Source organism: Zophobas morio, unplaced genomic scaffold, assembly GCF_036711695.1.
Source record: "Zophobas morio isolate AGI-343-1 ecotype UQ-CSIRO unplaced genomic scaffold, CSIRO_AGI_Zmor_V1 ptg000004l, whole genome shotgun sequence".
NCBI classification, from domain to species: Eukaryota; Metazoa; Arthropoda; class Insecta; order Coleoptera; family Tenebrionidae; genus Zophobas; species Zophobas morio.
The window spans coordinates 2,947,805-2,961,211 of record NW_026972109.1 but is presented as its reverse complement, the minus strand read 5'-3'; the positions used below and the strand labels follow the sequence as shown (position 1 = coordinate 2,961,211).

The window sequence follows — 13,407 nt, the reverse complement described above, 5'->3', positions numbered from 1 at the left end:
AAGGTTTCCTAAGAGCAAGTGGAATTTTCCGTGGAAAACAAAATCTGTAATTTTTCCACCAGTGGCGTAGGTACAATTCGTCACACAATAATGGCCAAAACCGATGTCGTACTTGTTGGGACATAACCTATGAAAAGTGTCCCGCCCACCCACCCACCGGTAAATAGTGGAAACTAGACAACAAATGTAAAATTAATACCACTTAATACTTCAACTTTTGAATTTCGTTGCCTTATTTTATTTACTGCGAGATGAAAATCGAACTTTATTTTGTCATTTGGTCGAATCTACGCTTAAAACTTCAAAAGTGGCTCCGCCCACTCGCTCGTTTTCTTATCAATCATTATTTTATTGGGCGAAAAGTGAATTTTATATCGATAATGAAATCTGCATAAAAATGTAGAACTAACCCCACTCATCTCCACTTTTGAATTTCATTGGCTTAATTTACTTGCTGTTAAATGAAAATTGAATTTTATTTTGTCAACTGGTTGAAAGTAGGCTCAAATAAACTGTAAAGTGGCCCCGCCCACCCACCCGTATCCTCCTCAATAACTCATTTTATTTAATGAAAAGTGGATTTTGTATTGATAAATAGTGGAATCTTCATAAAAAATGAAAAGATAACCCCACCCACCTTTGCGTTTTAATTTCATTGGCACACCCACCCACCCGTGTTTTTTGTAGTCACTGATTTTATTGGACAAAAATTGGATCTTATATTAATAAATAGTGGAATCTGTATTAAAAAATAGCAACTCCACCGTCCTTCACCTTTGATTTTATTGGTTTATTTTATTTACTGTGAGATGAAGATCGAATTTTATTTTGTTAACTGGTCGAAAGTACGCTTATAAATTTCAAAGTCGCCCCGCCCACCCACCCGTATTCTTCTCAAACACTTATTTTTTTGGTCGAAAAGTGGATTTTATATTAATAAATAGTCAAGATATACATAAAAAATGATAAATTGATCCCACCCACCTACACTTTTGAAATTCATTGACTTATTTTGTTTACTGTGAGATGAAAATTGAATTTTATTTTGTCAATTGGTCGAATCTACACTTAACAAAAACTTGAACGTGGCCCCGCCCACCCACCCATATTCTTTTTGATCACCATTTTATTGTACGAAAATTGCATCTTATATTGGAATTTGCATTAAAAAATACTAACTCCACCCTCCTTCATCTTTGATTTCATTGGTTTATTTTATTTACTGTGAGATGAATATTGAACTTTATTTTGTTAACTGGTCGAAAATACGCTTAAAAAACTTCAAAGTGGCCCCGCCCACCCACCCGTATTCTTCTCAATCACTCATTTTATTGGAGGAAAAGTGGATTTTATATTGATAAATAGTGGAATCTTCATAAAAAATGTAAAACTAACCCCACCCATCCTTGTTTTTGCATTTCATTGGCTTATTTTATTTGCTGTGAGATGAATATTGAATTTTGTTTTGTCAATTGGTCGAATCTGCGCCTATAAACTTCAAAGTGGCCCCGCCCACCCACCCGTATTCTTTTCAATCACTTATTTTATTGGTCGAAAAGTGGATTTTATATTGATAAAAAGTGGAATCTTCATAAAAAATGTAAGACTAACCCCAGCCATCTTTGTTTTCGCATTTCATTGGCTTATTTTATTACCTATGACACGAAGATTGAATTTTATTTTGTCAACTGGTCGAATCTGCGCTTAAAAACTTAAAAAAAAAACTTCAAAGTGGCCCCGCCCACCCACCCGCGCTATTTTTGGTCACTTATTTTATTGGACAAAAATTGGATCCTATATTAATAAATAGTGGAATCTGCATTAAAAAATAGTAACTTCACCCGTCTTTACTTTTGATTTTAGTGGTTTATTTTATTTATGAGATGAAGATTAAACTTTATTTTGTAAACTGGTCGAAAGTACGCTTAAAAAACTTTAAAGTGGCCCCTCCCACCCACCCGTATTCTCCTCAATCACTTATTTTATTGGTCGAAAAGTGGATTTTATATCGATAAATATTGAAATCTGCATAAAACATGATAAACTGATCCCACCCCCTCTACACTTTAGAAATTCATTGACTTATTTTATTTACTGTGAGATGAAAATTGAATTTTATTTTGTCAATTGGTCGAATCTATAGCTAAAAAAACCTGAACGTGGCCCCGCCCACTCACCCATATTCTTTTTGATCACTTATTTTATTGGACGAAAATTGGATCTTATATTAATAAATAGTGGAATCTGCATTAAAAAATAGTAACTCCACCTTCCTTCACCTTTGATTTCATTGGTTTATTTTATTTACTGTGAGATGAAAATTAGATTTTGTTTTGTCGACAAAAAACTCAAAGTGGCCCCGCCCACCCACCCGTGTTAAAAAAATAGTAGCCCCACCCACCTTCACCTCTGAGTTTGAGCGGCTTAATTTATTGGCTCTGAAATGAAAATTGAATTTTATTTTGTCAGCTGGTCGAAAGTACGCTAAAAAAATGGAAAGTGGCCCCGCCCACCCACCCGTATTCTTCTCAATAACTCATTTTATTGGATGAAAAATGGCTTTTGTATTGATAAATAGTGGAATTTTCATAAAAAATGTAAAACTAACCCCACCCACCTTTGCTTTGGAATTTCATTGGCTTATTTTATATATTGTGACATAAAGATTGAATTTTGTTTTATCAACTGGTCGAATCTGCGCTTTAAAACTTAGAAAAAAGTCAAAGTGGCCCCGCCCACCCACCTGTGTTCTCTCTGGTCACTTATTTTATTGGACGAAAATTGGATCTTAAATTAATAAATAGTAGAATCTGCATAAAATAATAGGAGCTCCACCCACCTTCACCTTTGAATTTCATTGGCTTATTTTATTTACTGTAACATGAAAATAAAATTTTGTTTTGTCAACTGGTCGAATCTGCGCTTAAAAACTATAAAAAAAACTTAAAGTGGCCCCGCCGACCCACCCGTGTTATCTTTGGTTACTTATTCTATTGGACGAAAATTGGATCTTATATTAATAAATAGTGGAATCTGTATAAAAAAATAGTAGCCCCACCCACCTTCACCTCTGAATTTCATCGACTTAATTTATTTGCTCTGAAATGAAAATTGAATCTTATTTTGTCAACTGGTCGAAAGTACGCTTAAAAAAACTGCGAAGTGGCCCCGCCCACCCACCAGTAATTTTTCTCAATAACTCATTTTAGTGGACGAAACGTGGATTTTGTATTGATAGTGGAATTTTCATAAAAAATGTAAAATTAACTCCACCCACCTTTGCTTTGGAATTTCATTGGCTTATTTTATTTATTGTGACATAAAGATTGAATTTTGTTTTGTCAACTGGTCGAATCTGCCCTTTAAAAAATAAAAAAAAAGTCAAAGTGGCCCCGCCCACCCACCCGTGTTCTGTCAGGTCACTTACTTTATTAGACGAAAATTGGATCTTAAATTAATAAATAGTGGAATCTGCATAAAAAAATAGTAGCTCCACCCACCTTCACCTTTGAATTTCATTGGCTTATTTTACTTACTGTGACGTGAAAATTAAATTTTGTTTTGTCATTTGGTCGAATTTACACTTAAAAACTTAAGAAAAACTGTAACGTGGCCCCGCCCACCCACCCGTGTCTTTAGATCACTTATTTTATTGGGCGAAAAGTGGATTTTATATTGATAAATAGTGAAATCTGCATAAAAAATGTAGAACTAACCCCGCCCACCTTTGCTTTTGAATTTCATTAGCCTAATTTATTTGCTGTTAGATCAGGATTGAATTTTATTTTGTCAACTGGTCGACGGTACGCTGAAAAAAAATGTAAAGTGGCCCCGCCCACCCACCCGTATTGTTCTCGATAACTCATTTTATTGGACGAAAAATGGATTTTGGATAAATAATGGACTTTTCATAAAAAATTTAAAACTAACTCCACCCACTTTTGCTTTGGAATTTCATTGGTTTATTTTATTTATTGTGACATGAAGACTGAATTTTGTTTTGTCAACTGGTCGAATCTGCGCTTAAAAACTTAAAAAAAACACAAAGTGGCCCCGCCCACCCACCCGTGTTATCTTTGGTTATTAATTCTATTGGACGAAAATTGTATCTTATATTAATAAATAGTGGAATCTGTATAAAAAATAGTAGCCCCACCCACCTTCACCTCTGAATTTCATCGGCTTAATTTATTGGCTCTGAAATGAAAATTGAATTTTATTTTGTCAACTGGTCGAAAGTACGCTAAAAAAATGGAAAGTGGTCCCGCCCACCCACCCGAATTCTTCTCAATAACTCCTTTTATTGAACGAAAAATGGATTTTGTATTGATAAATAGTGGAATTTTCATAAAAAATGTAAAAAAAACTCCACCCACCTTTGCTTTGGAATTTCATTGGCTTATTTTACTTACTGTGACATGAAAATTAAATTTTGTTTTGCCAACTGGTCGAATTTACGTTTAAAAACTAAAAAAAACTGGAAAGTCGCCCCGCCCGCCCACCCGTGTTTTTTTGATCACTTATTTTATTGGGTGAAAAGTGTATATGGATACATGGTTAAATCTGCATAAAAAAAGTAGAACTAACTCCACCCACCTTTGGTTTTGAATTTCATTGGCCTATGTATTTGCTGCGAGATGAAAATTTAATTTAATTTTGTCAACTGGTTGAAAGTACGCTTAAAATACAAATTGGCCCCGCCCACCCACCCGTATTCTTCTCAATCACTTATTTTATAGGTCGAAAAGTGGATTTTATATTGACAAATAGTGGAATCTTCATATAAAAAATGTAAAACTAACCCCACCCACCTACCCTTTTGAATTTCATTGGTTTATTTTATTTACTGTTAGTTGAAGATTGAACTTTATTTTGTCCACTGGTCGAGTCTACGCTTAAACAACTTCAAAATTGGCTCCGCCCACTCACCCGTTTTCTTGTCAATCATCATTTTATTGGGTGAAAAGTGGATTTTATATCGATAGATAATGACATATGCTTAAAAAATGTAGAACTGACACCACCCACCTCTTTACACTTTTGAATTTCATTGGCTTAATTTATTTACTGTGAGATATACATTATGCAATCATAAATATGTTACCAACAGACAAATATAATCATCTTCAATATTACCAAAAAAAAAGATTTTCGGTTGTAATTTTTTCTGAGATGTTTGATTTTTGTTATTACTATGAAAATTCTAAAATCTGGCTTAACACAAATCATAAGTAAGTCATAATGTTGCGACGCCCCTCCTGGAGCTGCGCCACTGGCCAGTTGTCGCAAAAAGCCTACTGTCATTTTAGTAGAGTAATCGTACCAAACGCTAAAAATTGCATAATAGTTCCATCTGCATCCGCGTGGTCGTCCAGTAGTTCGAATATGACCTCCCGTAGTTAAAAAATATTTTGTTAACTTATTGGTTTTCTGTTGATATTTTGAATTACAGTCCCATTGTGCACACTTAAATCTGTCCCAACCCACAACTGTAATTCCCTTCCCGGTAAGTAAAAATCATCACCAAAAATGAATAAAAAATGGTTTTGAGGAAACCTAACCTCAACAACACTGACGTCTCACGTATTTATAATTTTTTAGGCTAACAAGGACATTACTTGAGCTTTAGCGGCGTCTTTTCCACTCCAGCGTCGGTGCTAATTTTTTCCGGTCGCCAAACTGGCCAGAATGAAAAATCGCCGCATTTATGTAATATCGGTTAAGGTCAGTTCAGACGCGACCGTCATCAATCACATTTTTCAAAGTCAAAATGGCCGCTGCGCCATATTTGGACTTTCCGAAATAAAAGAAACCCGAATTTATTTTGATTGATTTCGTCTAAAAATCGCCGCCCCCATGCCTTTGTGTCGCAGCAAACGATGTCTTTGTTGGCGTCCCGCATCGGCTTTGTCAAGGAATTGAGTCTTAATTGAAATTGAGTCCCTTGTAATTTACGAATTTAGCCCGAGCATTATTTATCGTGCGTAATCTCCTCGATGACCGACCTTGTTTTGCAATTACGCTGTTGTAGTCCTCACTCCGACTCTGACTTTTTTCTTTCGGATCACGCCACTAAAATGACACGCAGTTCATTGGACAGGGCCGTAGTAAAGTCGGTTCCTGTGGAAGCGCCGGCACGGAGTAGGGGCCAAAGGTGCCGTTACGTCTCTGTGGAAATTAACTAGTCGGTTCCCCCATTCATCGCGGCGAGTGAGAGGCGGCTACCGGTAGAAGAAAATAGAATAGAAATTCATTGCAACAATCGGTAGTAAGCGGGCTGAACGTTTTCGGGGTGGCTAGTAAGAGTTCTTTACCCCGAGCGAACGATGGTCAATTTCGTGTATAAATTGTGTTAAGTATATTTACTTAAGTCAGTTGGTGCGTGATTAAGTTTTTAATTGGTCGATCGGACGTGGCTAGATGTGATTTTTTTAATAAATACTTGTGGCTGTAAATCGAAGACCTCGCCGAAATGGAGACGATTTTAGAGTTCGTGATTCTGATGGGGTTCATGTACTGGGCCTTTCCTAGTTTTTTCTCGGAGGGATTTTCCAGGTATTTTGTTAACCGCAATCGGTATTGATTCCGATGTTGTGAAAGTATGCAGATTTTTATACTGCTGTAATAACAGTTAAGAATTTATTTAGTCCGTTCACCTCTTTCGTAATTTTTTGCACCCAAAGATAACAAATAAACAGCGAAGAGTAACTTTTACAAATTTGTGTAAACTGGCGCGGTTTGTAAACACGATAATGGAAAGATTAATGACTCAAAAATTATTTTTGTAAATGCATCTTATCGAAATAGGAAAGATTGTTTTAACTAGTGTTGGAAGCTAAAGTTCATCTTTTGTTAAGAAAGTGTGTTTACATTTCACTGAATATTGTAATTTTATTTTGAAATTGACCCATATGTGCGATAATTTTCACAATATTTAAAAACGAACATGAAGTACACACCGAAGATTAAAGTAGCCAAACAACGTAAACTGTTTACTTTGCCATTCCTTATCTTCCTAGTTGATTTACAATTAAAGTTGACTCAATTTTATAGTACTACAATAAATTTTAAAAAATTACCTCGTGTGTAAAAATTCTCGTGCTTATAAAGTAGTCGCAGATTTTTTGCTAAAAATTACGGTACTAAATTATTACACAGTTTCGTAATTCGATGATTTGTTGACAAATAGTGAGTCACCTCATTAGCTCTAGGAAAATGGACATGTTTATGATCAATAGATTTAGATGCAAGTGGCGTGCTTGTGAATTTTGGTTCAATGTTTTCTTGAAGGCAAAACCTTGTCGCGTCCCAATTTTCTCAAGAAAAATCGCTTACGTGAAAAATTAATTCACGAAAAACGTGTATGAAATTCCCTCACATGATGCTGCCGAATTGTATAATCGCGCGTAGCCCACGTGTTACTTACAACATTTTTTCTACCCGTATTTCAGAATTTTTTAAATCTAGGTAACCAAATCGGATCGGTTTTTACAAGCGTTAAAAATGAACCTTGAAGAGTCTTCATCAAACATAAATTCAAGTTATTGTCGAACCTGTTCTATGTATCAATTAACTTTTTTTCAATTAAATTTAAATATGTGGTAAATGTCATCTAAATTTTATAAAATATCGTACTCCGGTACTTACGCTTTATGAATCCGCCTTGAGTTTTTACTCTACAAAAAATCAAAGTTGTACAATGTTTGAGTTTTATTAGCACGAGGAACACAAAATAGCCCCGTTATCACCGGATTTAGTGTACTAACAATGAATAATGACTCGCAAAGAATCTGAATTGCAGAATAAGTCACATATTCATGTTTTAAAAATGATTATTGATTATATATTCTTTAACATAAAATTATACGAGTTTTTTTGTGGTACGCAAAACCATTATCTGTCGTGCACCGATTGCGTTGGGTTTTGTTAAGTTTGGCATGTAAAAAAATCAAGCGTTGAACATAAGGTGTGAGTATTAACCATCAAACAAAAATTCAATTGCTCGTCTGTACCATTTACATATTCTAATTTTGGCTTCAATTTTTGTTATAGTTTTTTGAATGTACTACATATTTTAAATAATTATCTTCAGAAACACTAAAATTCCACTAAACTTCTACAGTTCTGAACCTTTACTCAGTCCAATTTTTGTGGTGTGAAAATATGACACACGGAATTTATAAAATGCGGCGAAAAATTTTTCTCGTTAAGAGTGGCTGCTCTATGACCATGTGCACGTTAGATAAGCGAAAACAAAATCTTCGTACGTAAGTACTCGTATCTGTGGCATAAAAGATAATTCAACAAACAATAATAAAATCAATCAAAATAGACCGATCTTTATTCGTTGTGTGTTTTTCTTCAGCGAGAGGAGTAGGTCATTTCCGCAATAATTTTTTAAGTGCTAGTTTAACTAAACGGTCTGTAAATGACACACTAGTGGGGATTTTTAGGAAACAATTCGTTGATACTTCTCAAACGTAAATTTATTTTAAAGGTCGATTTATAATACACAGGGTGGCTTGTTTTTTTCTTAATATACGATATTCTTTGAACATCACGATACTCAAAAATGTGTTTTTTATTTCTTCTAGAAAAATAAGGATTTTGTAATTAAGCTCCGTCCCTTGGCCCACGACGAATAAAAAAATCATTACAATTGAGATGGGGCGGGTGGGCGGGGCGTATATTTTGCCTTTTTTTCTTAATATACATAGCCATCTTTTCACAACAAAAAACTTAAAGCATGGTTAAAATGGTACATTTTTGTAAGAAAACACGGATTTTGCTATTATGGTACGGAGCTTAGTTGCAAAATCGATATTTCCTTATACAAATTTAAACATGTTTTAAGTTTCATGTGAAAAAAGTCTACACATATTAAAACAAAAAACAAAATGTAAGCCCGCCCACCCACCCCATCTCAATTGTGATGATTTTTTACTTCCCGAGCGTAAGCAAAGGAAGTATTGTAATCGAGTCCGTCGGTCGACTCTCTACTTTTACGTTTTCTCGATCTTTCATGACCCCTAGAAGACGAAGAAATAGGTCTCCCATTTCCGTCTGTCTGTCCGTCTGTCCGTCTGTCCGTCTGTCCGTCTGTCGGTCTGTCCGTCTGTCCGTCCGTCTGTCCGTCTGTCCGTCCGTCTGTCCGTCCGTCTGCCGTCCCGGATTTTTATTAGACAGATAATCTCCGAAAGTACTCGACCGATTGTTGTGAAATTTTGTACTTATATTAAGAATATCATGTAGATGGTAAAACGCTAACCAAAATTTGTCTAATCATCCCCACCACTAATGCGATGACGTCACTTCAAAATTGTACATAGTAAATGGGTTTTCAATTGTATAAAATAACATAGTCCTACACATGTAGTTTACAACTCTGAATCGACTTTTCACCCGAAACGTCCAGATTTTTGGAAAAAAAATCAAAATTATAAAACAACATTTTGAAATTTAATTTTTAATCTGCTAACCAGAATGCTTTGAAATGTTGCAGATGTTTTAAGGCTATAAAGAGCATAATAAATTTTTAGTCAAAAAATATTTGCTTATCCCCTCCAAAAACTTGATGACGTCAGCTCAAAAGTTTGTGGAATAAATCATATCTAAAATGTACAAAATATGATGAGTCTGTACTTGTGATCTATCACTCCATTCATATTTTTTGGATTTGCATATACAGGGTGACTCAAAAAAATTAATGAATGCGTAAATTTATTTTACTGATTTACTCAGAAACTACAAAACCGAATGCTTTGAAATCTTGCAGATGTTTTAAGGTTATAAAGAGCATAATAAATGTTTAGTCAAAATATATTTGCTTATCCCCTCCAAAAAATTGATGACGTCAGCTCGAAAGTTTGCCGAATAAATCATATCTAAAATCTACAAAATATGATGAGTCTGTACTTGTCATTTATCATTCCATTCATATTTTTTGGATTTGCATATACAGAGTGACTCAAAAAAATTAATGAATGCGTAAATATATTTTATTGATTTAATCAGGAACTACAAAACGGAATGCTCTGACATCTTGCAGATGTTTTAAGGTTATAAAGAGCATAATAAATGTTTAGTCAAAATATATTTGCTTATCCCCTCCAAAAACTTGATGACGTCAGCTCGAAAATTTGCCGAATAAATCATATCTAAAATGTACAAAATATGATCAGTCTGTACTTGTGATCTATCACTCTATTCATATTTTTTGGATTTGCATATACAGGGTGATTGAAGAAAATAAATGAAAGGGTAAATTTATTTTACTGATTTACTCAGGAACTACAAAACCGAATGCTTCGAAATCTTGAAGATATTTTAAAATTATCATAAGCATGGTAAATTTTTGATCAAAATGTATTTGGTCGTCCCCCCTAAAAAATTTATGACGTCGCCACAAAATTTTGCTGAATAAATCCTATCTAAAATGTACAAAATATGGTGAGTCTCTTCTTGTGATTTATCATTCCATTCAAATTTTTTCGATTTGCATATACAGGGTGACTCAAAAAAATTAATGAATGCGTAAATTTATTTTATTGATTTAATCAGGAACTACAAAACCAAATGCTTTGAAATCTTGCAGATGTTTTTAAAGAGCATAATAAATTTTTAGTCAAAATATATTTGGTTATCTTCTACAAAAAACTGATGACGTCAGCTCAAAAGTTTGCCGAATAAATCGTATCCAAATTGTACAAAATATGATGTGTCTGTACTTGTGATTTATCATTCCATTCATATTTTTGGATTTGCATATGCAGGGTGACTCAAAAAAATTAATGAAGGCGTGAATTTATTTTATCGATTTAATCAGGAATTACAAAACCGAGTGCTTTGAAATCTTGGGAATATTTTAAAGTTATTATAAGCATGGTAAACTTTTGTTCAAAATGTATTTGTTCATCCCTCCTAAAAAAATTGATGACGTCACCCTTAAATTTTGCTGAATAAATCCTATCTAAAATGCAAAAAATATGATGAGTTTGTACTTGTGATATATCATTCCATTCATATTTTTTAGATTTTCTTAAGAGGTGGTTCAAAAAAAGGCGCCGTATACCTGAGTAAATTGTTTCGTTATTTTATTGATTATAAGAAATCAATATTCAAAACGACCCAATTCATTTTCCCGAAAATTTGGGAATACAATAATTTTATTCTTAGTATTACACTACATCTATCCCAACTGATATACGTGTCCTTGCAAAAATGTTGATGACGTCATCACAATTTTTTTTTAAATTCCCACTACAAAAATGTAATGAGAAAAAAAAACACAATAGGCATGCAGTCGTCAAGTTTCCGACAGCGAGGGAAGTACTGTCTAAACTCTTTAGACCAATTTTTTTTATTAGCCGTGACTTACGGGGGCCGAGTTTAAGTGCGAAATACTTCTTTCTTTACAAGAAATTAAAAACATGTTTTTGAGTGTCGTGTTGGTCAAAGAATACTATGTATATTAAGAAAAAAGGTAAAATATAAACCCCGCCCATCTCAATTGTGATGATTTTTTTCCCTAGGTTTCCTGAGTGGAATTTTGGGTCTATTTTGAGAATGTAATATCTCCGTTATTAACAGACTTATGGTTTTGACATTTTAAATATATGGTGTCCATAACTTTATTTTTATAACGGAAGGGCAATTTTGTTAAAAACAATTTTTGACCATTCTTTTCTTTTAATTTTAGTCAAATTTTTGCATAACGTATTTTTAAAAATCAATATCTCGATTATTAAAGGAAATTTCACAACACAGTTTTCAACACTGTTTTCAGATATATTGTAACCCTTTTTTGGTTAGAAACACAGTAAAAAAGGCTTGTGTCGTAGAAGTTCCTAACTTTCATTTTTACTACATCTCAGTCACAACAAATAGAGTCAAAAATAGACCTGGGACGATTTTTAAAGTTTTGCAAGCTTAAAACAGTGGTGAAAACCACGTTCCAAAATTTCCATAAATAACTGAAATTTTTATTTTTTAAAATAAGTTGTAGACAAGTTACATTTAAAATTTCATAACAATAAGTGTGTTAATAATGGAGATATTACATTTTGAAAATATATTGAAAACACCAGAACAGCCAAACGTAGCGACTCCTCTTAATTTTTGGCTTTAATTTTTTCTTAATATACATAGTATTCTTTGAATAACATGATACTCAAAAACATGTTCTTAATTTCTCATAGAAAAATGAGGATTTTGCAGTTAAGCTCCGCCTCTTGACTTACGACGATTAAAAAAAAGGATCATTACAATTGGGATAGGGCGGGTGGGCGGGGCGTATATTTTGCCTTTTTTTTCTTAATATGTGTAGTCATTTTTTCACAAGAAAGTTAAAACATGTTTAAAATGGTAAATTTGTATAGAGAAATATCGATTAATTTTTCGCAGAAAAATAAAGATTTTACAGTTATGCTCTGCCCCTCGGGTTACGACGAATAAAAAAAATCATCAGAATTGAGACGGGGTGGGTGGGCGGGGTTTATATTTTGCCTTTTTTTCTTAATATAGATGGCCATCTTTTTGCAACAAGAAACTTAAAACATGGTTAAAATAGTACATTTTTCCAAGGAAATATGGATTTTGCAATTATGGGGCGGAGCCCAATTGCAAAATCGATATTTCGTTACATAAATTTCCCATTTTAAACATGTTTTAAGTTTCAAAGAAGTCTACACATGTTAAAATAACCAAGCAAAATATAAGCCCGCCCACCCGCCCTATCTCAATTGTGATGATTTTTTTTATTCGCCGTGAATCAAGCGGGCGGAGCTTAACTGCAAAATATGTATTTCTTTACAAGAAATTAAAAACATGTTTTTGAGTATCGTGTTATACAAAGAATACCATGTATATTAAGAAAAACAAAAGGCAAAATATAAACCCCACCCACCCACCCCATCTCAATTGTAATGATTTTTTTTTTCCTAGAAACTTAAAACACGTTTAAAATGGTAAATTTTTGTAACTATGGATTTTACAATTAAGCTCCGTTATCTTGGATTTCGACGAATAAAAAAATATCGTCACAATTGAGATAGGGCGGGTGGGCGGGGCTACATTTTGCATTTTTTCTTAATATGTGTAGTTATTTTTTCACGACAAAAAACTTAAAACATGTTTAAATTGGTAAATTTGTATAGTGAAATATCGATTAATTTTTCGTAGAAAAATAAGGATTTTACAATTATGCTCCGCCCCACGGCTTATGATGAATAAAGCAAATAATCAGAATTGAGATAGGGTGGGTGGGCGGGGCATATATTTAGACCTTTTCTTTCTTAATGTACATAGCCATCTTTTCACAACAAGAAAATTAAAATATGGTTAAATGGTACATTTCTGCAGGGAAATATGGATTTTGCAATCATGGGGTGGAGTCTAATGGCAAGATCG

At 33.8% G+C, this 13,407-nt stretch overlaps 1 protein-coding gene across 2 annotated transcripts in view; it reads left to right on the top strand.

Annotated features, from left to right (window-relative positions):
• The first annotated feature begins 5,375 nt into the window (after positions 1 to 5,375).
• The window catches only part of LOC135137354 (glycerol-3-phosphate acyltransferase 1, mitochondrial), a 28,082-nt gene continuing 20,050 nt past the window's right edge, over positions 5,376 to 13,407 (top strand). Inside the window, exon 1 of one of the 2 annotated variants that reach the window (XM_064066990.1) lies at positions 5,376 to 5,506. Coding sequence is in view for 1 of the 2 variants with exons in the window: in XM_064066984.1 (XP_063923054.1) it covers positions 6,473 to 6,555 (83 nt within the window). In the remaining variant the exon portion in view is untranslated. Of the gene's footprint in view, positions 5,507 to 6,185; positions 6,556 to 13,407 lie in introns of those variants that run through there. The other variant, XM_064066984.1, reaches the window with a different exon arrangement.